General features: G+C 62.3%; 4 protein-coding genes across 6 annotated transcripts; 1 reads left to right on the forward strand and 3 right to left on the reverse strand.

Annotated features, from left to right (window-relative positions):
- Positions 1 to 46: 46 nt before the first annotated feature.
- Positions 47 to 7,167, reverse strand: PI4K2A (phosphatidylinositol 4-kinase type 2 alpha). The gene is made up of 9 exons (XM_065843712.2): positions 6,623 to 7,167; positions 4,193 to 4,393; positions 3,802 to 3,933; positions 3,564 to 3,717; positions 3,001 to 3,062; positions 2,493 to 2,592; positions 2,102 to 2,235; positions 1,755 to 1,814; positions 47 to 1,633 (listed from the first exon to the last, which is right to left on the reverse strand). The coding sequence occupies exons 1-9, from the start codon at positions 7,022 to 7,024 to the stop codon at positions 1,472 to 1,474; spliced, it is 1,407 nt and encodes a 468-aa protein (XP_065699784.1). The 5' UTR covers positions 7,025 to 7,167; the 3' UTR covers positions 47 to 1,471.
- A 14-nt stretch (positions 7,168 to 7,181) lies between these two features.
- Positions 7,182 to 11,160, forward strand: MORN4 (MORN repeat containing 4). 3 transcript variants are annotated; one of them, XM_065843489.2, is made up of 5 exons: positions 7,182 to 7,632; positions 9,208 to 9,309; positions 9,441 to 9,555; positions 9,641 to 9,750; positions 9,914 to 11,160. In XM_065843489.2, exons 1-5 carry the CDS (start codon positions 7,227 to 7,229, stop codon positions 10,060 to 10,062), a joined length of 882 nt encoding a protein of 293 aa, XP_065699561.2. In that variant the 5' UTR covers positions 7,182 to 7,226; the 3' UTR covers positions 10,063 to 11,160. The 3 variants fall into 3 exon arrangements, with proteins under 3 accessions (XP_065699561.2, XP_065699563.1, XP_065699562.2); XM_065843491.2 differs by having other exon boundaries at positions 7,555 to 7,632; positions 9,212 to 9,309; XM_065843490.2 differs by lacking the exon at positions 7,182 to 7,632 and adding an exon at positions 7,794 to 7,812.
- A 74-nt stretch (positions 11,161 to 11,234) lies between these two features.
- HOGA1 (4-hydroxy-2-oxoglutarate aldolase 1) lies at positions 11,235 to 14,662 on the reverse strand. Its single transcript, XM_065843669.2, is given in 8 exon segments — positions 11,235 to 11,567; positions 11,569 to 11,664; positions 12,239 to 12,372; positions 12,542 to 12,638; positions 12,810 to 12,944; positions 13,054 to 13,181; positions 13,256 to 13,384; positions 14,373 to 14,662. Coding segments are annotated over 8 exon segments (1,002 nt in total). The 5' UTR covers positions 14,602 to 14,662; the 3' UTR covers positions 11,235 to 11,513.
- Positions 14,663 to 15,395: 733 nt separating this feature from the next.
- Positions 15,396 to 18,052, reverse strand: ANKRD2 (ankyrin repeat domain 2). The gene is given in 10 exon segments (XM_065843707.1): positions 15,396 to 15,500; positions 15,587 to 15,685; positions 15,948 to 16,046; positions 16,168 to 16,266; positions 16,481 to 16,579; positions 16,737 to 16,844; positions 17,027 to 17,188; positions 17,272 to 17,385; positions 17,739 to 17,911; positions 17,914 to 18,052. Coding segments are annotated over 10 exon segments (1,197 nt in total).
- Positions 18,053 to 19,113: the final 1,061 nt, after the last annotated feature.

Here is a 19,113-nt window from a genome sequence, read left to right on the forward strand (position 1 = left end):
GCCCCAACCTGCTCTATAGTGCTGCAGAGACATGGAGGCAGCCAGCTGAATGGCAGCTCTGTTATTCAGACAGTTGCATGGTTTAAATACATTACATACATTTCTACAGTGCATTAGAACAATACATTTTGGGTCAGTCAAAGTTGCAGCTGGGCCTGGCCAGAGAGCTGGGGTCTCACTGCTGCCCACCCTGTGCTTGCACAGCCAGTGCTGAGCCCCCTTGTCACAGCAGGAGGTGAAGGAGCTTCTCTGCAGCAGAGCCTCAACCCACCTGCATTCCCCAGGCCCCCCAAAGATGGGCTAACAGGATAGCTAGACCCAACACCAGCCTCCCCAGCAACAGGAGAAGCTGCAGCTCAAGGCAAGCAGATGCAGGCAGCAGTCCTGGAACTGTTTTAGACAACACAAGCTCAGCAACTTCTGGGGCAACAGGGGCTCACTGCCTTACCCCTTCCCCCCCACTGCCAGGCCTGTGAGATTGTCAGCACCGGGGCAGCCAGGAGCCCATGCTGGCACCCCCATGCTCCCATCACACCTCCCACCCATGCAGCAGAAGAGCCTCTCCAGCCCTTCCCCTCGAGGGGCTGAGGCACAGGCGCGGCTGGCACCATGCTGGCTGCACAGCAGCCAGGGAGCTGGCTGGGAGCAGGGGCAAAAGCCAAGCAAGAGCAGCCATGGAGACATGGCAGGAGGGACGGACTGGAGCAGCAGAGGGGGAGGGGGTGCTTCCAGAAACTTGTGGCCCTCTCCAGCTCTGGGGGTCTCTAGGCTGAGGCCCCTCCCAGAGCTGCCTGCTCTTCACAAGGACAAGCCCACACCTCTTTCCCCTTAGTGTCTAACTGCACCCAAGCCAGCCCTGTGAGTTGTCCCTCTTATCTCCCCTCCTCAAGCCCCCAGCCAGAGAACAGCCGTTCATTGCGGTCCCTGCTGCACCAGCAGGCAGCAGGAACTCCCCCTGAGGAAAGCAGCGTGCATGGGGTTGGGGCAGAGGAGGGACAGCAGAGAAGTACGTTAAACCCTTGGGGAAAGGCAGGGGGTATAACCTGCTACAGGCCGTCCCAGCCTGGCAGCTGGCACAACAGGGAAGAAAAGGGCCAGTGGCTGGTGTAAAGGGCTGGACGGATTCTGGCCTGTGCAGCCTGCTCATCCCAGCCCTGAGCAGGGGTGCTCAGAACCACATGCAGGCCAAGGAAGGGAGGCAGGGGCAGGGTGCCAGCCACATCACGGGCTCCTGGCGGATTCCCACACCTCCACCTGGGCTCTGCCCCAGGCAGGGCACTGAGCTTCAATAGAGCTGGGGAGGGGACCATACCCAATGTGCCTGGCTCCTCCAGTTCAGCTGCAGGTTCCTTCAGCCACACCTGCTCGCTCTACCCAGAAAGTCAAGTCCCAGCCACAGGAGCTGGCAGTGGCCTGGCTTCCCTCGCAGTGCTAGTCCGAGGCAGCCAAGCCCTGCCTGTAGCTCCCACAGCTACCACCATGAGAAGAAAGGCTTCCGGCTCTGGAAGCTCTGCGTGTAGGACTCGCTGGTGGTGCGCTGGTGGGAACGTGCCGTTTCCACAATCACAGGCGGCATCTGAACCAGGTGCAAGGGGCTCTTCCCATCTTTCAGCGCCTGAGTCAGGTTCAGGATCTGTTTTGCACAACAGAGCAATGCCTGAGCTTCCCTGCCGGAGCAACAGAACATCCACCCCAGCACCCTTCCTGCCACACAGGCAGCATGAGGCTCTGCACCTTCCCTATGGACAGCTTACCTGACCTCTCATGACAGCAATCTGCTTGTGAAACTGTCCCCGATCAAAGCCAGGGTCTCTCTGCAAAAGACAGAGCAGTGAACATAGTAGGATCCACCCACTGACCCACACCATGCAAGAGATGCCTATTCCCCAAGCAAGCCCCTTGCCTCCTGTCCCACAGGTTTCCTGCTTCTCCCCACACTGAATCGTCAGCTCCTGGCAGAGGGATAACCCTGATATGCCCCAGCCCAGAAACATCATCAGCTTGGCTACCTTTCTGTGCCTTGCAGCCTTGACTGGGAGCTCCCCAACACCACCTCTCTTTTCTTCCTCCCAAGCCATTCTCACCTGCTCCCCCAGCTCACCTTGAAGAGCTCATACAGATCTTCCTCCAGGTCCTTGACAAAGTTGGGGTCCGAGATCTTGGGAAGAATCAGGTCCTTGATCTCCTGTGAAAAGGGGATTTTGGCCTGGGGCAGCCAGGCCCAGTAGAATGGATCTGTGGGAAGAAGCAAGAGACATCAGAGATGGGGAAGTCAAAGGATGGTGCCACATGCCCCTGGGTGCCAGACCACCTGAGTCTGGGACCCAGGGTCCAGTACCCACTTCCTACAGCCTCTGCTGAGGCAGAGCTGTCCATGAATCCAGAAGGTTTGCAGAGGGACAGCCTTAGCCCTCTCCAGCCCTTGAGGAGGATGCCAGAGCGTGGAGTTGTATAGCTCACCAGGGTGCCCTGGCACAGCCTGAGGGACTCACATGCTCTCCAGGAATCTGGGTGTTTCAAGGGAAAGGCCAAACCATTGTCTATAGCAGCCAGCTTGATGATGGGCTCCTTCACGACCACCCAGTCACTGTCCTGGAAGGAAGAAGAGCACGTCACAAGGAGGCTCCTCCAGCAGGAACAGTGCCTCTCCAACTCCCTGCAGCCAGGATCTTTGCCCTGGCTACCATAAAGGTACTGAAGCCTCTCGCCCCTTGCTTGCAGGAAAACATTGTCTGCTTCAGGCGGGAAAAGGACAAAGGTGCTTCCTGCAGGCCTCACAAGGATGCACAGGTCCAGCAACACCAGTTTCCCCAAAACAGAGCCCAGCTGCATCTTCACAAAGTCTCACTAGGCCACAAACCACCAATGAAGAGGGCAACAAAAAGCCCAGGAGACAAGATCAGGTCTACACACATTTGGAACCCAAACCAGCTGGGAAAACCCCATCCACCTGCCAGGCAGGCAGCTTGCAGGAGCAGAGCCCCCTGTGGAGCCACTCACCCGCACGCCCGCGCTGTCCAGGGGACAGTCGTACTTGATGAGCCAGTTGTCATTGCCCCGATCTGCAGGGAGATAAAACCAGCCATGTCAGTGCCAGGGCCTGCCGGCACCATGCCCGGCAGAAGGATATTCCTCCTCAGACCCAGAAATGAGACAGATGAGTTTAAGGTCCAAACTCTACCCCAGAGGCCTGGACCTTGCTGCAAGCATGGGAAACCCCACCAACCCCCACACAACCAGCCCTGGAGACTGGAGAAGTCCCAGCTCACAAGAAAACAGTCAGCCTGAAAGCTCCAGAGTGTGACCCTGACCACTGCCAGCCTGGCAGGAATTCAGAAGCCAACATCTCCCAGTACACAGGCTGGTAGCCAGAGCATGGCCACAGCAGTGGGCAGCCACAGGAGTTGCATTCTACCCAGCAGCAGCTGTCACCTGGCAGCAACTAAGTGGTGTTGAGAGCAGTTTTGGGTGCCGGGAAGAGATGCCAAGCTCCTGTCCCACTCTGTCCAGCTGTCAGGACATGAACAAGCAGTCAGTGTCCCACACCAGGCAGCTGACCCTACCTGTATTCCTGATGATGTAGTCCAGCACCACCAGCCGCTCAAACTGCAGCAGCAGCTGCCGGTTGGTGTTCTCTGGGAGCGGCTCAGCTTCAAAGCGCCGCAGCCAGTAGTCAGCATCCTTGTAGCCTTCCACGAAGAGCTGGAAGGAGCCCACCTGAAGCAAGGAAAGGCTGCCTTACAGGGGGCTGGGGAGGATAGAGAAGTGGCAACAGGCGGGCACGGAGGCCAGCAGCCCTACCTTGGGCGGCAAACCAATGCGGTTGAAGCGCTGGCCAACTTTCGGCACCTTCTCCAGGGCCAGCCTCTTTCCTCGGGACTTCACCCTGTCGATGGCACTGTAGTTAAAGGTTTCACTCGCCAGATACACCACCTGGGGAGACAGGAACACAGATGTCAGCAGGGGCACCTGGCAACTGTCAGAAGACTGGCTGATAAAACCAAGACACTGCATTTCCCACAGCTCTGCCCAGCATGAGGATCCCCATGGCCTCAGTAAGAGCAGTCCTAGTCCAGAGTTCTCAACACAACATCTCCAAGGTCAGCAGTGCCACAAAACAAGGTGCAAGCAGAGCTGGGCAGAAGCACATCAAAGCCTCCCCAGGACGAGATCCCAGCAGTTGCTCCCTCACCTTTGTGCGGGGAACAATGTTGAGTTCCAGTTTCTGGTCCACCAGGCTGGCGCCCGCCTCTGACAGATAGCCCTGGTTGAGGACAAGGCAGTCTCTCCCAAAGCAGCACGGGCAGCACAACTTCTGCAGCCACTTGGTCCACTTGGGGTTCAGCTGCCCGTAGGGTTCCTCATTTTTGGGTTTGAAGACACCAATGATTTTCTGTGAGTGGGAGAGAGAAGGGCTGACTCAAGGCAGTTGGCAGAGTTGGGACACTCCCCACTGAGCCAGCCTGTGGTGGGGACACTCAGAAACGGGCCCAGAACAGCCCCTCATCAGGGCAAAAAAACAGCTTCTGAGACCAGGCAGACCCCGCAGCTCCCGGGAGGGAGGGAGGGAGGGACCCTTCCCCAGTGCCCCATCCCATGAAAGCAGGGTACTGTCCAAAGGCCTTCATACCCAGCTCATGCACCTGGAAACAACCTGCCTTGTCCCAAAAGACACCAGTGATACTGTTGTGCCCTGGTAAACATCTCAGTTCCACCACAATGACCTTTGGATGGCTGGGGTAAACTACTGCTCACCACTGCTCATTACATCCAAGCAGGACACGGAGGGGGATAACAATCCCTGCTCTGGGCTCCAAAATCCATTGAAAGGAGCTGATTCCAAAGTGACCAAAGAAAATGGGACCAGAACAGCAGAGCAGCTGGAGGACCCCAAGGAGCCCAGGGCTGGCAGCTCCTGCTCTGGGGCAACTCAGCAGCACATGCTACCAGCCCTCCTCCCCACACCTGGTGCTGGCCCCAGCCTGAGTGGGTGGCATTTCCCCAAGCCATGTTCCTGCCACAATGTGGAAGTGGAACGTGAGTCCCACCATCTCAGCGAGGAAACCCAGTGCAATCCCAGCCTGCCAGGGGCCAGAAGCCAGCCCAGGGCAGGCAGGAGCAAGGCTTTGTTCACCAGGAGGAGCAAAAGGAAGCGTTTGAGGGAAGAGGACCACTTCAGCCATTCCCAGATCACATGGAGAAGCCACTTCCCCTGAGCAGACAGAAGGCATTCCCCTCATCAAGTCCACATAAAGGCACATGACTGCCAACATGTACTTGGGCATGAGCCTGCAAGAGGCTTGTTGGGAGCTTTGGCAGCACAGCTCTGTGCTCCACAGAGCCAATCCAGCAGAGGAAGGCCCAGCCAGGCAGGGATGTTGTAGAAGTGGAGGCCAGAGACCTGGCAGCACAGTATCCTCTTCCAGACAAACCCGTGTTGGGAGCAGCCACCGACAAGGAAAACAGGTCTGCCTGGTGTCAGTAGCAAGGCAGAGGGAGCCAGGCCAGCCCAGAAGTACAGCCGGCAGTTGAGGTAATCCCAGCTAGGACAGCACAGGCCCCAGCAGCCCAGGAGGAAGCAGAACACAACAGAAAAGCTTTTCGCCCATGCTCTCTCCCCCTGCCCACAACAGCAGCACGCTGCACTCTCTCCCTGCTGCTGGTGTGGGAGGTTTGGCTGACCCTGGGCAGCAGCCACAGAAACCTGACAGACACCACATTCGCTGACAAGAAGGCAGTCGGGACGACCTGCCAAGTGACACGGCCAGGAGGACATGCGCTTTGGCTCCTCATACACATTCTCCACTGGCCCTCACCAAGTTTGGGTCTCCTACAGCCAGGGTGCCTCTGCCCTGCCACCAACAGACAGCTCATCCAGTCACCCACCCCAACGACACCACGTCTCACATTGGGCAACAGGAGGAAGTGAGTATTGCCCCAGAGCCCACCAGCTCAGCTGGGACCTGACTGCCACAGCTCCCAGGAGCCAGACTCCACCCAGGGCAGGCAAACTAGGGCACATCAGAGACCAGTGAGCCCAGTCCTGCTTCCCAGCACACACACAGCGAGAGAGTCATGGGAAGCAGCAACAGCTCAAGTAATTAGGCTGAGTGCTGCAGGTCACAAGACAAGTCATCCTGTGCTGCATACACAGTGGTGTGGACATGGCAGCCACACAGCTGACCAGATGTATAGTGGACCAGATGTATGTCAAGGACTTTCCTTTGATTATACCAACTACACAGCCACAGATAAGACATCTCACAGGCCAAAAGCCAGATCAGATCTCAGAGACACAGCCCTAGGGCTGGAGTCACCGTGGTCGGGAGATGCTGATGCGCGGGCCTGGGGCAAAGGGCAACCCTTCCTCTTTGGGCACGAGAGCCAGGCAGGATGCTGAAGCAGCACTTGGACACAGCTGCCCCCAACTCATGCTGCTGGTCCCACTGCACCGGGAAGTCCTGGGTGGCTCCGGCCACTCCTACCAGCCCCTCAATGCCGGTCAACCCCAGGTCAGCATCACCAGTTCCCCCAGGAGCACCCTCCTTCTGGCCAGCACCACTCAACCCGCAGGCCTCGGGGGCCACTCCGGGGCAGGCACACGGGCTCGGGGTCGGCTCACCCCCTGCGGGTCCTTGACGAAGTAGCTGCCGCTGGAGCCCTGCGAGATGCGCTCGGGGAAGATGCCGCGCTCGCTGGCCAGCTCGGCCCGCCGCACCACCTCGGCGAACTCGGGGTCCTCGGGGAAGTCGTTCCGTTCTCGCTGCGCCGCCGCCGCCGCCGCCGCTTGGGCCTGGGCCTGCGCCGCCGCCTGGGCCTGCGCCTGGGCCTGCGCCGCCGCCGGGCCCCGCGCCCCGCGCTCCAGCAGCGGCTGCCGCTCGCGGTCGCGGCCGCCGGGGGAGCCGGGAGGGGAAGGCGGCGGCGGGGGCGCGGCGGGCGGGAGGGCGCGCACGGCGCCCCCCGGCAGCCCGTAGTCGGGGGCCTGCGCCCGCTCCGGCGACACCAGCGGGCTTGTCTCGTCCATCGCGCCCGCCCGGCCCCGCCGCGCCGCCCGTACCCGCCACTTCCGTCCGCGTCACCGCGCCACCACGCCCCGTCGGCCGCTCAGCCCCCGCCACGCCCAGACCGGGCGTTGCCATGGGAACGGCGCCCGCCGCGGGGGCGGATGTGGCTCGGGTGTCGGATGAGGCGGGCCTGGAGATCCCCACGCGCCGCACCGCTTCTCCATGGGTCCGTGGGGGTTCCGCTGGCCCCTGCCGTGGGAGCTGTCCCCGGTGCCCCACACAAAGATGGCTGGGGAAGGTGTTGGGGGGACGGGACGGCAGCGCCCCCTGCTGCCCTCTGCAAATATGGCGGCAGGGCGGAGGCGCTGCCCCGCTGCCTACACGCCCGAGGAGGAGAACGCCTTGCCCCACACAAAGATGGAGGTTGGCGAGGGCGTGCTGCGAAGCTGCCCAATGAGCGGCCGCGTTGCTAGCGGTTGCCGTGGAGACAGCCAACGGCGGGCGGGGATGGACGCTGGCGACATGGCACCGCCCGGTGGGGCGTGGGGCTGGCAGGGGGGGTGGCTGTGCCACCGCCCCTCGCTGGGACCCCGGTGGGGAGCGGTGCGGGCGGCGAGCGCGGAGCCAGGTGAGCGCGGGCCGCGGGTCCCTGCGCCGCCCGGCCCGCACCGCCCCCGGGCAGGCACCGGGCCACAGGTGCCCCGGTGGGGCGTGCGTGCACCGCTCCTTAGTGCGTGCACCCGGTGGGGCATGCGTGCATCGCTCGTGGGTGCATGGACGCAGCGGGGTGTGGATGCATCAGCCGTGGGTGCATGAACACAGCGGGGCATCGATACAGCGGGGTGTGCATGCATCAGACGTGCAATCACCGCCTCTGGGTACGCTGCCCAGGTGGGGTGTGCATGTGTCCCCCGGGGGTGTGTGGCTTGGGCAGGTCGTGGGCTCAGAGCGGCAGTGTGCAGGGCTCAGGCTGTGCTGCATGCATCGCCCCTGCTTGCTGTGGGTGCTGTGGTGTGGGTGTGTGCCAGCGAGGGAACATCCAGCTGCTGGGCAGGCTGGGTTGCTCACAGGATGAAGCTGCAGGTCCGGGCACAGGCCATGCTGATGGAGCAAGCCTGCCTCTGCAGCAGGTGCTAACGATCCCCAGCAGCACCCTCTCCTCCTCTTGACACTGCTGGAGGTGTCCCCAGAGGTGCCGGGCAGGTTGCAGGCTGGGAAGCTGGTGCTGAGCTCCTGGTCTCTGCCATCAGAGAGCAGTGTTCAGTCGCTGCTCAGCATCGCTGGGGGCCATTTCTCCTCTGGACACAAAGCCCTTGCAAGTTCCCTGTGGTGCTCCTGGGTACCGTGTCTGGCTGGTTAGCGTGGCTCCACAGCCATCCCTCCAGGGATGCACAGCCCAGTGTGAGCAGGGATACCCCCTTTGAAAACTGGGAGCCCCTTCTCATCTCACAGACACTGCCTGAGCCGCACTGGGAGCTGCTGGAGAGGCAGTGCCCAGCCCACCTGCACAGCCGTCTCTGTGCTGGTGCCTTCCCTGTGTGGTGGGGAGAGCTGCGTCACATGGCGGTGGCTGTGGGGGTGTCCACGGCTCCAGGGGCTGCTTCCTGTCAGCAGGCAGGTTTGCAAACTCTCATAGCCAACCATGGTGCTGGAGCCCCAGGGTTCTCTCTTTGCTGTCACTCCATCTCTGGGGGGTGAGCCAGGTCTGCCCATCCCTGTTGCTGCAGCTGGAAACCCCACAAGCTCTCTGCTCCCTCCCTTGAAGAGCTGGCGCTGAGCACAGTCCAGCAAGCATTTCCTCTCCAAAATGCCCATTTCCTCCTGGGGTTGCCCCAGTAGAGCTGAGCCTGCAGTTATGCAGGACCCCTCAGGTCCTGCCAGGGAGCAGTGTTGGAGGCAACCAGCTCCTGCCACACTCCTCTTCCAGCCACTTGCTCACATTTCATGGGGCTGTGACCCCTGTGGGCTCACATCACTCTGAGCCCTGCAGTGGGGCGGGCAGCAACCCGAACCCAGCGGCTGGGCTTTCAGAGGAAGGGCAGGGTGGCCATGCTCCTGGGGTCACCTCCTTGTCTGCAGCGTGCTCCAGCAGAGCCGTCCACAAGGCACACACGTGCCTCTGCATGAGCTGAGTGGACGTGGAGACTCTGGATGAGCTGGGCTGGTCCTGCTGCCCAGCAGCCACCCTCCACCTCTTTCCCAGCCAGCTCTTGCCCTGCGCTGCCGGAGGCTGTCATCATGACCCTTACCAAAGGCTCCTTCACCTACTCCAATGGGGAGGAGTACCGCGGCGAGTGGAAGGAAGGTAAGATGGGGCAGGAGGGGACAGTGCTGCCTACGCTAGGGGCTGCACAGCCGCCACATCCCTGCCTGGCACCACACTGTGGCAGGTCCTCCTTTATCTGCCCAGCACTGCCCATTTCTGCCCTTGCCTAGGTCGCAGGCATGGTGTGGGGCAGCTGACGTTTGCTGATGGCACCGCTTACATGGGGCACTTCGAGAACGGGCTCTTCCACGGCTGTGGTGTGCTCACCTTCTCCGATGGCTCCAGGTGAGCGTGGCACCCCTGTGTGCACCCCCCCACGCATCCCCCCTTTCTGCAGGGAGCTTCTGCCTCAGGAACTCCTCCCCCTCAGGTACGAGGGGGAGTTTGTGCAGGGGAAGTTCAACGGTGTCGGCGTTTTTACCCGCTTCGACAATATGACCTTTGAGGGCGAGTTCAAAGGCGGGCGTGTGTACGGCTTTGGTGAGTGCCTGGCAGCATGGTGTGGGCAGCCGCAGGTCCATGTGGCCCCAGCTCAGCATGACCACATCCAGCATCTCCTGCTCTGCCTCCCCTATCCCAGCCCTGACCCCAGTGGGTGCTGCTCCCTGCCCCTTCGGTCCCAGACCTTCCCTCCCCTGTCCAGGTCTCCTGACCTTCCCTGACGGTTCCCACGGGGTGCCCCGCAACGAGGGCTTCTTCGAGAACAACAAGCTGCTGCGGCGGGAGAAGTGCCCAGCCGTCATCCAGAGGGCCCAGGGTGCCTCCAAATCTGCCCACAACCTGACAGCGTGACGGTGCCCTGTGATCCCCTCCTGCCATGATGGGGACCCCCCCACCAGGCACTGGCTGGTTCCACCATCCCTGGAGCGGGGATGTGGTATGGTTGGGTGCACCTGTGCACTGTGCTCACTGGTCGCCCAGCCTTGGTCGGGCCAGGGGTCCGCACCATGCCTCCCTGCTGAACCCCTGCCAGTGGAGAGGACAGTGCCCCCTGCTCTCCAGCCAAGTGCCCTGGGGCAGCCATGGTGCCTTCCCTCTCTGGCTGTAGCCCTGGCACCAACTGGAGCAGCTGAGGCTTGGCCCCTCTGTCCCTCAGGAAGGCTGCAGACCACCAGGGCTGCCAGCCTATACCTGGGCATGGAGCAGGGGTGTAGGGGCTGGGGCTGGGCCCCGACCCCACTGCCAGGGTGCCTTGGACATGGGCTGCCAGCTGGACCATGTGCCTGCAGACAGGCAGCCGCTGACCTGCTTTGCTACCCTGGTCCCAAGGCATGGTGGGCACCCTGTGGCCTGCACCCTCAGCTCTGGGTGACTGGCTATCCCCCCACATGCCCTGGGAAGGGTGACATGGTGCCCTCAAGGGACCCAGCCTGGTCTCAAGACCAGCTGATGGGCTGTGTCCCCCTCATCCCTGTGCTAGTCCAGTCTGTCCACTGCCCTGAGGACATCTGCAGCAGCAGCATCCCCACCAAGGGGAACTGGGAGTCACCCAGCCTGGCCTGTGTCTGCTGCATGCTGGGGAAGGGCAGGAGCAATGGTGACCAAGGAGCAGGATCAGCTGGAGTGCAGGATGAGGGGCACAAGCAGGGCTGTGTGGGGTGCCAGGGCTGGAGCAGGGGGCCCAGGGAGGGCAGGCAGGGACAGGGGCATGGCGAAGGGGCAGGCAGGGTGGGCAGGAGGCACACAGTTCCCCACTGTGTGCTCACCTTCCCCCCGCAGTGTGGTCTGGCTGGCTGTGGTGCGAGGGGTTCCAGCAGCCCCTGCAGGCCGGTGCTGGGCCACTGGGGCCATGCCCTGCCAGTCTCTGCCTGGACCAGTCCGTGCCTTGCCGTGACCCTGCCTTGTGCTGCTGCCTGCATCGGCCTCAGCTCAGTAAACCACGTTGCCAAATGTCTGGGATGTGTCCTTTTTGTGGGGAGACAGGACCGGGCCAGGGGCTGATTAAGCACGAGCAGGGCTGCAGATGCAGAAGGGAGGCAGCAGGTTTATTCCCAGCTCACAGCACAGGGATCCATCCCTTCCTAGGTGGTCATGGTGGGACCCTGGGTGCTGGCGGGGGTGCAAGGGTGGTCAGGGTGTACTGGGTGTCCCCCCCACTCACTCTGCCCAGGACAGCACTGTCCAGCAGGAAGGAGTGAGATGGGTGGCTTTCTTCTGGCCACATCCCAGTGTCCCTGCCACGTTGCCAGCTCCCAGGGTCCCTGGTTCCTGTGCCTTCCCATTGTGGGAAGCGGGGAGACTCCTCACAACCAGCCGTTGGTGCTGAAGGTGCCCTTCAGCTCCTCAACCTGGGGGGGGGGACAGCGGGGCCAGGGGTGCACGGCAGGGACCCCCATAGTAGCCAAACCATTCCATGGCCTTCTTCAGTCCTGGGATCCCGAACCGGCGGGTGACCTGCGGGAGGGAGGGAGGGTCAGAGGGAGGATACGGGGGCTTGCTGGCTCCCATGGGACCCTGCTCCATGCCATCTCTGCTCCATGCTTGTCATCACTCCTGTCCTCCCTGACACAGGGCTGCCAGGCTGGGCAGGGTGCAGGGTGGCTGCAGCCCTCCGCCTCATGAGGTGCCCACCATGGGGGCAAAGACCATGGCCCTGCAGGGGAGCATCCCTGTGGCATGGCAGGCTCTTTGCAGCAGGGACAGGCCACCCCACAGTGTGGTGGGGGGCCCAGGGAGGAGCAGCATTTCCCCCATCACTCCCTATAAATAACTGGCAAGGATCCCATGGGACATCAGACAGGTGCCTGCTGCCAGCAGACATGCTGTTCCTGGCACAGCAGCGCTGGCATTTCCCATTCTGCCACCTCCAGCCTGGCTTGCCTCGCTGGCTGGATGCTGTGCCATCCTGCCCCCTAGACCAATGCTCTACCCTCCTCAGCCCCAGTGACCTCAATCCTTTGCCACCCCCAGCTCTGCAATCACACAGCAACTCTACCCTTCAGCATCCTGGGGGATGCTGCCTGCTCACCGCCGTGTTGGGCTCGATGAGCCGGTGCTGCAGGTCACGGGCCTCCTGCCATTGGCCCTCACGGCACAGGTGGTCCAGCTGGCACAGTGGGGCCCCCAGGACATTGGCGAGAGCACAGACCCCTCCAGAGGCACCTGGGGGCACCGAGGTACATTGGCATCCAGCTCAGCATACTGTGCCCAGCCAGCGCCTCCCAGGCATCACTACCCCTTTCCCTCCTGCCCCTGCTCAGCTGCCAGTCCCCACCAGTGCTCCCAGGGCAGCATCCCATGCCCCTGACCGAGCAGGGGCAGCAGCACCTACCCAGGGCATAGCTTGCCAGCAGGAAGCCAGCTGATCCCGCCAGCACCTGGAAATCCTCCTGCCTTGTCTTGTGAACCATCAGCCCCATGCGTGTGATCTGGGAAGAGACCCACTGTGCCCTGAGGCAGACATCACCCTATTCCCCTGCCACAGGGCTCCTGCTGGCATCCCCAGGTCCAGGGAAGGGCTGCATGTCCCAGCTTCCCATTCTCAATTTGGGGCCAGGTTTGGTGGCAGCCAGCCCCAGGAAAAGCCCTGCCCCACTCACGTCCCCACTGCTGTCCTTGATCCCAAGGATATTGGGGTGCTGAGCCAAAGTGAGGACAGCCTCCAGGGGCAGGTCAAGGCCAGTGTTGGCAGGGACACTATAGAGCACCACAGGGATGGGGGATGCATCAGCAACCTGTGGGTAACCAGGCAGAGCTCAGCAGCTGGCATGGGTTGGAGATGTGCACCACTCCCCATCCCACTGCCCCAGCCAGGGCTGCTAGTGGACAGCAGGTACAGCTCACCTCCGTGTAGTGCTGGACTAGTGCAGCACTGGTCATGGCCCCCCGGTAGTAGCAGGGTGTCACGACCAGTGCCACATTGGCCCCTGCCTCTGCCATGCTGCTCGTCAGCTCGATGGTGGCCTGGGTGGCTGGGGAGGAGGCAGAGGGGTGAGGGAAGACCAGAGGGCAACACGTCCCCTGTCCTGCCCGCACAGGCGCTCACATTCGCAGCCGGAGCCGGCCATCAGCAGACGGTCCCTGGGCAGAGCCCGGCGCACACAGCTCACCACCTCCAGCCGCTCGCGGGGTGCCAGGTAGGGGTACTCCCCGTTGGAGCCCAGCACCACCAGCCCTGAAACACAAGAATGAGGAGAACAGTGCCTGGGCACAGGAGCAGAGTGCGGATGGGGTGGCTGTCCCTGCCTTCTCAGCACCCCACTCTTGAGTGGGCACGAGGAGCAGCCTGCTCTCTGCATCCAGCAGCTCCCTTGGGACAGGTGGCTCTTGCAGGTGCCCCACAATGCCCTGGCCTCCCCACAAGGGGCACATGTGGGTAAGTGCCCTCCAGATCTCTCCATCCCCCAAAAACCACTCCACACAGCACCACTAGTGAGGGATTTATTGGTGCCTGCAGCCAGACAGTGCCACCCTGTCCTTGGCTGGGGCACACAGAGCCCTTCCTTGGGACACTCTCAGCACCACGGGCACAAGGCAGGCCAGCTCCAGCCTGGTGCTGCTGAGCTCCAGGGTACGAGGAGGGCTGGGTGTCCCCATCATACTCTCTCCCTTCCTTGCCCCTGAGCACCCATTCAGGGCTCTGCAGCCCACAGTGTGCCCTCCCTCTCCTGTCCGTGTTCCTGCAGCCAGGCAAGCCCTAACCTCATAGCCTGGTCAGAAGAGAGGAGGCCTGGGGCACATCCCTGCCACCCCCAGCCTCTTCCTGCACCCCCTCTCCTCCCATCCCTCCATCCCAGACAATCAACAGGTCCGCATCCTGTGGGGCTGCGTCTGTGAGCGTGTGTGGGCATGCAGACAATAGGTGCAAGCCTGAAGCTACGTGTGGAGGATGTGTGCAAGCCTGCACACAAGTAGAGTGTGCATGCAAGCATGCACTGGACTGTGGTGGGAATGTGTAAGGACACGCATGCATGCCTGGGCACTTGCTGTGCAAAGGGCCCCAGGTGGGTCACCAAAGGGCCTGCCAGCCGCAGAGCAAAGTCTGACTGGAGGCTGAGCACTCTTGGGAAGCTGGCAGGGTGCCTGCTGCTGCTGCACAGCCCCTGTGGTGGGCAGGGGTCTGGCAGAAGCCTGCATGGAAGGGGGCAACGGGCAGCACTTACCTCGGAAGGGGACGCTGGCATAGCGGTGCAGGTTTCCCTCCAGCTGGGCATAGTCCACCTCGCGTGTGGATGAGAAGGGGGTGGTGAGGGGTGGGAAGATGCCCCGAAGGTCGAGTGTGTGTCCATGTCCCGAGGGGGTGCTGAGCCCCCGGTGCTGCCTGGGGACTGCCTGGCACAGAGCTGCCAGGGCAGGCTGGAGGGGAGAGGCAAGGCGGACGCCGAGCGCCATGGTGGGTGGGTGCCACCCCGGCTGTGCCTCCTGCCCTGACAAGGGGCTGTTAATGTTTGATGGGGCACGTGAGGGATCCACGACCAGGCTGGGCGGATGACACAGGGGTGGTACCGGGTGAGCTCAGAGTGTTCTCCCAGCTCCAGGAGTCAGGCACAGGAGATTAGCACCCCTCCAAGTGAGTCCTAGCTGCCCCAGCTGTGCTTTTCCTTCTGTGTGCCAGCCCTGGCAGCCATCTTTCTGCCACCCACAGGGCCACGCTGCAGAGCCAGGGAGGGACCAGGCACTGCAGGGGGTCCTGGGGCTGTAAGCAGGGTTCACCTGCTCTGGGTGTCAGTGTAGGATCTCCTGTAAACAGGCGAGCGGGAGCATTTCTGGGTAGGGAGCAATGAGCACCATGCTCAGCAGAAGTGACCCAACCTGCAAAGGGGCTGCCATTTCCACCCAGGGATGGCTCCAGCAGGGAACCATGGTGGGACTTTGAAGAACTGCAAGAAACGAGGGCATCACACAGCAAGGAGTCCTGCCCTTGAACCACTTGTTTCCCTTCCCCATGGTGTCACTGACACCCAAGTCCCTGTGCTAGGAGGCAGGGCACACCTGTGCTGCTGGATAACCCAGCTCCCCAGCTAACACAGCGTCCCCAGCCCCATCACCCTTGGCACAGGCTGCCCAGCCCCACAGCCCCCAAGAGCCAAATGCTGCTCTTTGCTAGCTTTTATTGACATGGACAAGTCTCAGGTGCATCTGGATCCTCGGAGCTGAACCAAATCCCTGGTCCCTGCCTGGTGCTGTCATGCAGGAACCTCCGTCTGTCCCTGTGGCTGTTCCTTGGTCTCCAGTGCCTGACGTGTGTCCACCTGCCACTGCTGTACCAGTTCCGTTGGGGTCTTGCCAGCCTGCAAGAGCAGGCAGAGAGGCTGGGGCTGGGGTGGTGTGACACAGTGGGGCAGCAAATGGCCCCAGTGCTGGTCCCCCCATTCACCTGGTTCTTGGCCATCATGTCAGCCCCATGCAGGATCAGCATTTTGATGATCTTGTAGCGGCTGAGCCGTGTGGCATCATGCAGCGCTGTGTCACCTTCCTGTGAGAAACACAGCTCAGCTGGGGATCGTGATCCAGCTCCGAGGAGAGGAGCCCGTGGCACTGCTGCCAGCTCCCTGCACACCCATCTTCCCAAGGGAGCAAGGGGGTGGTGCTCACCCCAGCCCTGGCTGTGGCTGCCCGCACCCTTGAGCAGGGTCACATGTGTGCCCAGACGTGCTGGGAGCCCCCAGAGGGGTGAGGCAAGGAAGGGGGGATCAGCTTTAACCTCCCAGTGCTGGCTGCATGGCTATGGCACTCACCCTGTCTGGTGAGTTGATGTCCACCCCGCAGTGGATGAGGTGCTCCACAATGTCGAGGTGCCCGGTCCGGGTGGCCACATGGAGGGGTGTGCTGAGCAGCTTGTGGGGGGAAGGAGGTGGACACCACAGGAGATCAGCACCCATCCCTACTAACCCAACACAGGGCCAGTCCTGGCCTCGCCCGGCACAGCCCCATGCCCCTGGGCTCTGCCCTGCACACCTTGTCCTTCAGGTTGAGGTCTGCCCCGCGGTCCTGCAGCAGCTTGACGGCGTCCAAGTGCCCACCCCGGCAGGCCCAGTGCACAGCAGTGCAGTCCAGCTGGGCACACAGAGCCATGTCACAGCACAGGACACCCCCAGCCTGCGTCTGTCCCCCACCCCAGCTGGTCCCTGTGCCCAGGCTGAGCCCTGCATATGGCCACCTTGGCAATGGGGACAGCACTGTCCTGCTGTGGGGACTCCGCTGTTGCTTCAGCTGCACCATGCCCAGAGGCTCAGACCAGCATGAAGCTGAGGGCAGGATCCAGCCTCACCCGGTCACTGAAGTCAACAGTGGCCCCGCTGTCCAGCAGCTTCTGCAGGATGTCCGTGTGTCCCTCCAGCGAGGCACGGTGCAGGGCGGTACGGTGGAACTGGGGGATGATGCACTGCGTTGGCAGCCAAATCCATCCCCCCATCCCAGCCCGGCTATATCCCTATCCCAAGGGGGCCAGCCACCACCAGCAGGCACAGGGGCCATGGTGGCAGAGCGCAGGCAGGGGATGGTCAGTGGCTGTGGGGGAGAGCTACCTCATCGCATGTGTCGGGGGAACCACCATCTGCCAGAAACTTCTCGATGATGGGCATCTTTCCCTGGACAGCAGCTCGCAGGAAGGTCTCTGGCTCCACTGGACCCTCCTGGTGGCAGGACAGGCTCAGGGGTGGGGCATCACAGGGGCACAGGAGAGGGGACAACACAGGGGGATCCTCTGCCCTGCTTCCCTGGGGAGGTCCCCAGCTGGCAGGGTGACCCAGGGGCTGGTCCGTGGGTGCCCTTGTCCTAGTGGCCCCCTCCCTCATCCCAGGACCCCCCAACGTACAATCTCCAGGGGCTCGGGCGGTGGGGGGGGCTCAGGCGTGGCCGCCCGCTCCTCCCGGCGCTGCCGGCGCTGCTTGCGGAGCTCGATGAGGCGCTGAATGCTCCCCACATCAATGATCTCCCGCCGCAGGTCCACTGAGCTCTTCCGCACCCGCTCCTGGCCCTGGGGAGGGACAAGCAACACCCCATTTGCCTTCTCTGCACCCAGTCACCCCTCAGCAGCCCCCCCGCCCTGACCCCCCTCACCTTGACAGCCTCAAGGCCCCTGTTCCTGGGGCCATGGTGTTTCTCCTCCTCCAGCTCAGGTGTGCTCATCCGCTCCACGGCCAGTGGCTCCTGCACACCATCCTCTTTGAAGTGCTGGAGTGGCACAGAGGGGCTGCACAGTCCTGGCTGGGCACAGAGCAGCCCCACCACCTCCATTCCCAGCCCGCTGGTGCAGGTGGCTCTGGGCATGGCTCACAGTTCACCACAGAGGTCTCCACGATGCCTGGCAGTCCTTGGGCTTGTACTTGCCCACCTGCCCCGCTTGGCAAGCTGGGCACCTGCCTGCTGCTTGGCAACAGCTCCCTGTTTGGGAACCTGATGCCCTTGAGAGCCCTTGGCCACCTTGCTGCATCCCCCAGGGTGGCAGGGTTGGCATCAGATTCCTCACACCCGCGTCCCTAAGGGTGGACACGGCACAAGGCAGGTCCCCCTGCCTATGGACCCACCTTCTCCTCCTCCTCTGCCAGTTTCTGCTCAATGAGCTCCTTGGCCCGCTGCACATCCAGCTCCATGTCTGCCTGCGGTGCACAGCGCTGTGCAGGATGTATCCTCTTCTCACCGCCACCTGGCTCCCAGGACTGCCGGCAGCTCCACTGGCCCTGGGGCTTTATGCTGCTGGCCCCTCCGTCCTGCAGCCCAAGGGCACCAACAGCTGTGGCTGCTCCACATGACTGGGGCAGCTTTGCAATGAGCTCACCCTCCTTCTTTCTGGTGGCCCTGGCTCACCTCCCCAGCCCCACACCCTCTTAAAGATACCCATTGCCCACCCGTGGGCTGCCCAGGACCCCTGTGCTGTGTGCGGGGAGCTGGGGTGTGCATAGCCCACAGCAGTCAGTCCAGAAAGGCTCAGCAGAGTGGGTCCAGGGTCACACAGGTCTGGTACCAATGCACCCACCCTGGGCAGCCAGGATATTCCCCGCAGCTCCACTCACCCCATTCCCATGCAACCAGATGCTGCAGCACCCACCAGCAGCTCCTAGGGCTCCCTGGAGGGTTGCCACCAATCACAAAAGGATGTAATGTGCCCCTCTCCCTACCCCCCCAAAATCTCTCAGGCAGCATGTGACGGCAGGAGCCACAGCCCCTCCATGCCTCTTTGGAGGATGATCTCAGGTGTGGAGCATCCTGAGCAGCCCTGCCAGGGTCCCGGTGGCTGTCCAGCCTCCCCCACCGTGCACAGGCAGCCTGGCAGCAGGGCTGGCCTCACGTGGGGCAGAGCTGGCAGCTATTCCTGGCAGCAGGGACATTATTCAGCCTCCTGGGCTTTGCTCTCCCCCTTTGTAAGATGAGGCTGGTGCTGGACTGTGCTGGGACAGTTAATGCGCTGGGCACCGTCCCCCAGCACAGGACCTGAGGGAAGGACAGACAAGGATGCATCACTGTCACCCTCCTGGGCAGTCCCCAGGGCCACCCTTGGGTGCCCTGTCCTGTGGGTGACACAGCTTCCATCTGCAGAAAGGTGCCATTTTTGCCAGGACAGGCAATGGCAACTGCAAAAGTGACCTGGGACCATACCCCTTTCCAGGGTGTCCTGCATGGCCCCTGCACAGGCACAGGCTGAAACCTCCAGAGGGACCACTGGGACAGGGAGGTGGTGGCCCTGGGCCAGCAAGCAGCTGGGATGGTGATGGGACAATGCTGGCAGCATTGAGGCAGGGTCCAGGCAGGCAAAGAACTGGGACTGGCAGGACAGGGTCAGAGTGGCACCAGGGAGCAGAGCTGCGGTGCCCAGACTCTCCTTGGCCATCCTGTGCCCATCCTGACAAGAGAGGATAGGGACAGGAACCTCCTGTTGCTGCAGGTGACAACCAGCACCCCCCA

This window comes from Patagioenas fasciata, chromosome 8 (assembly GCF_037038585.1).
Source record: "Patagioenas fasciata isolate bPatFas1 chromosome 8, bPatFas1.hap1, whole genome shotgun sequence".
Taxonomy (NCBI): Eukaryota; Metazoa; Chordata; class Aves; order Columbiformes; family Columbidae; genus Patagioenas; species Patagioenas fasciata.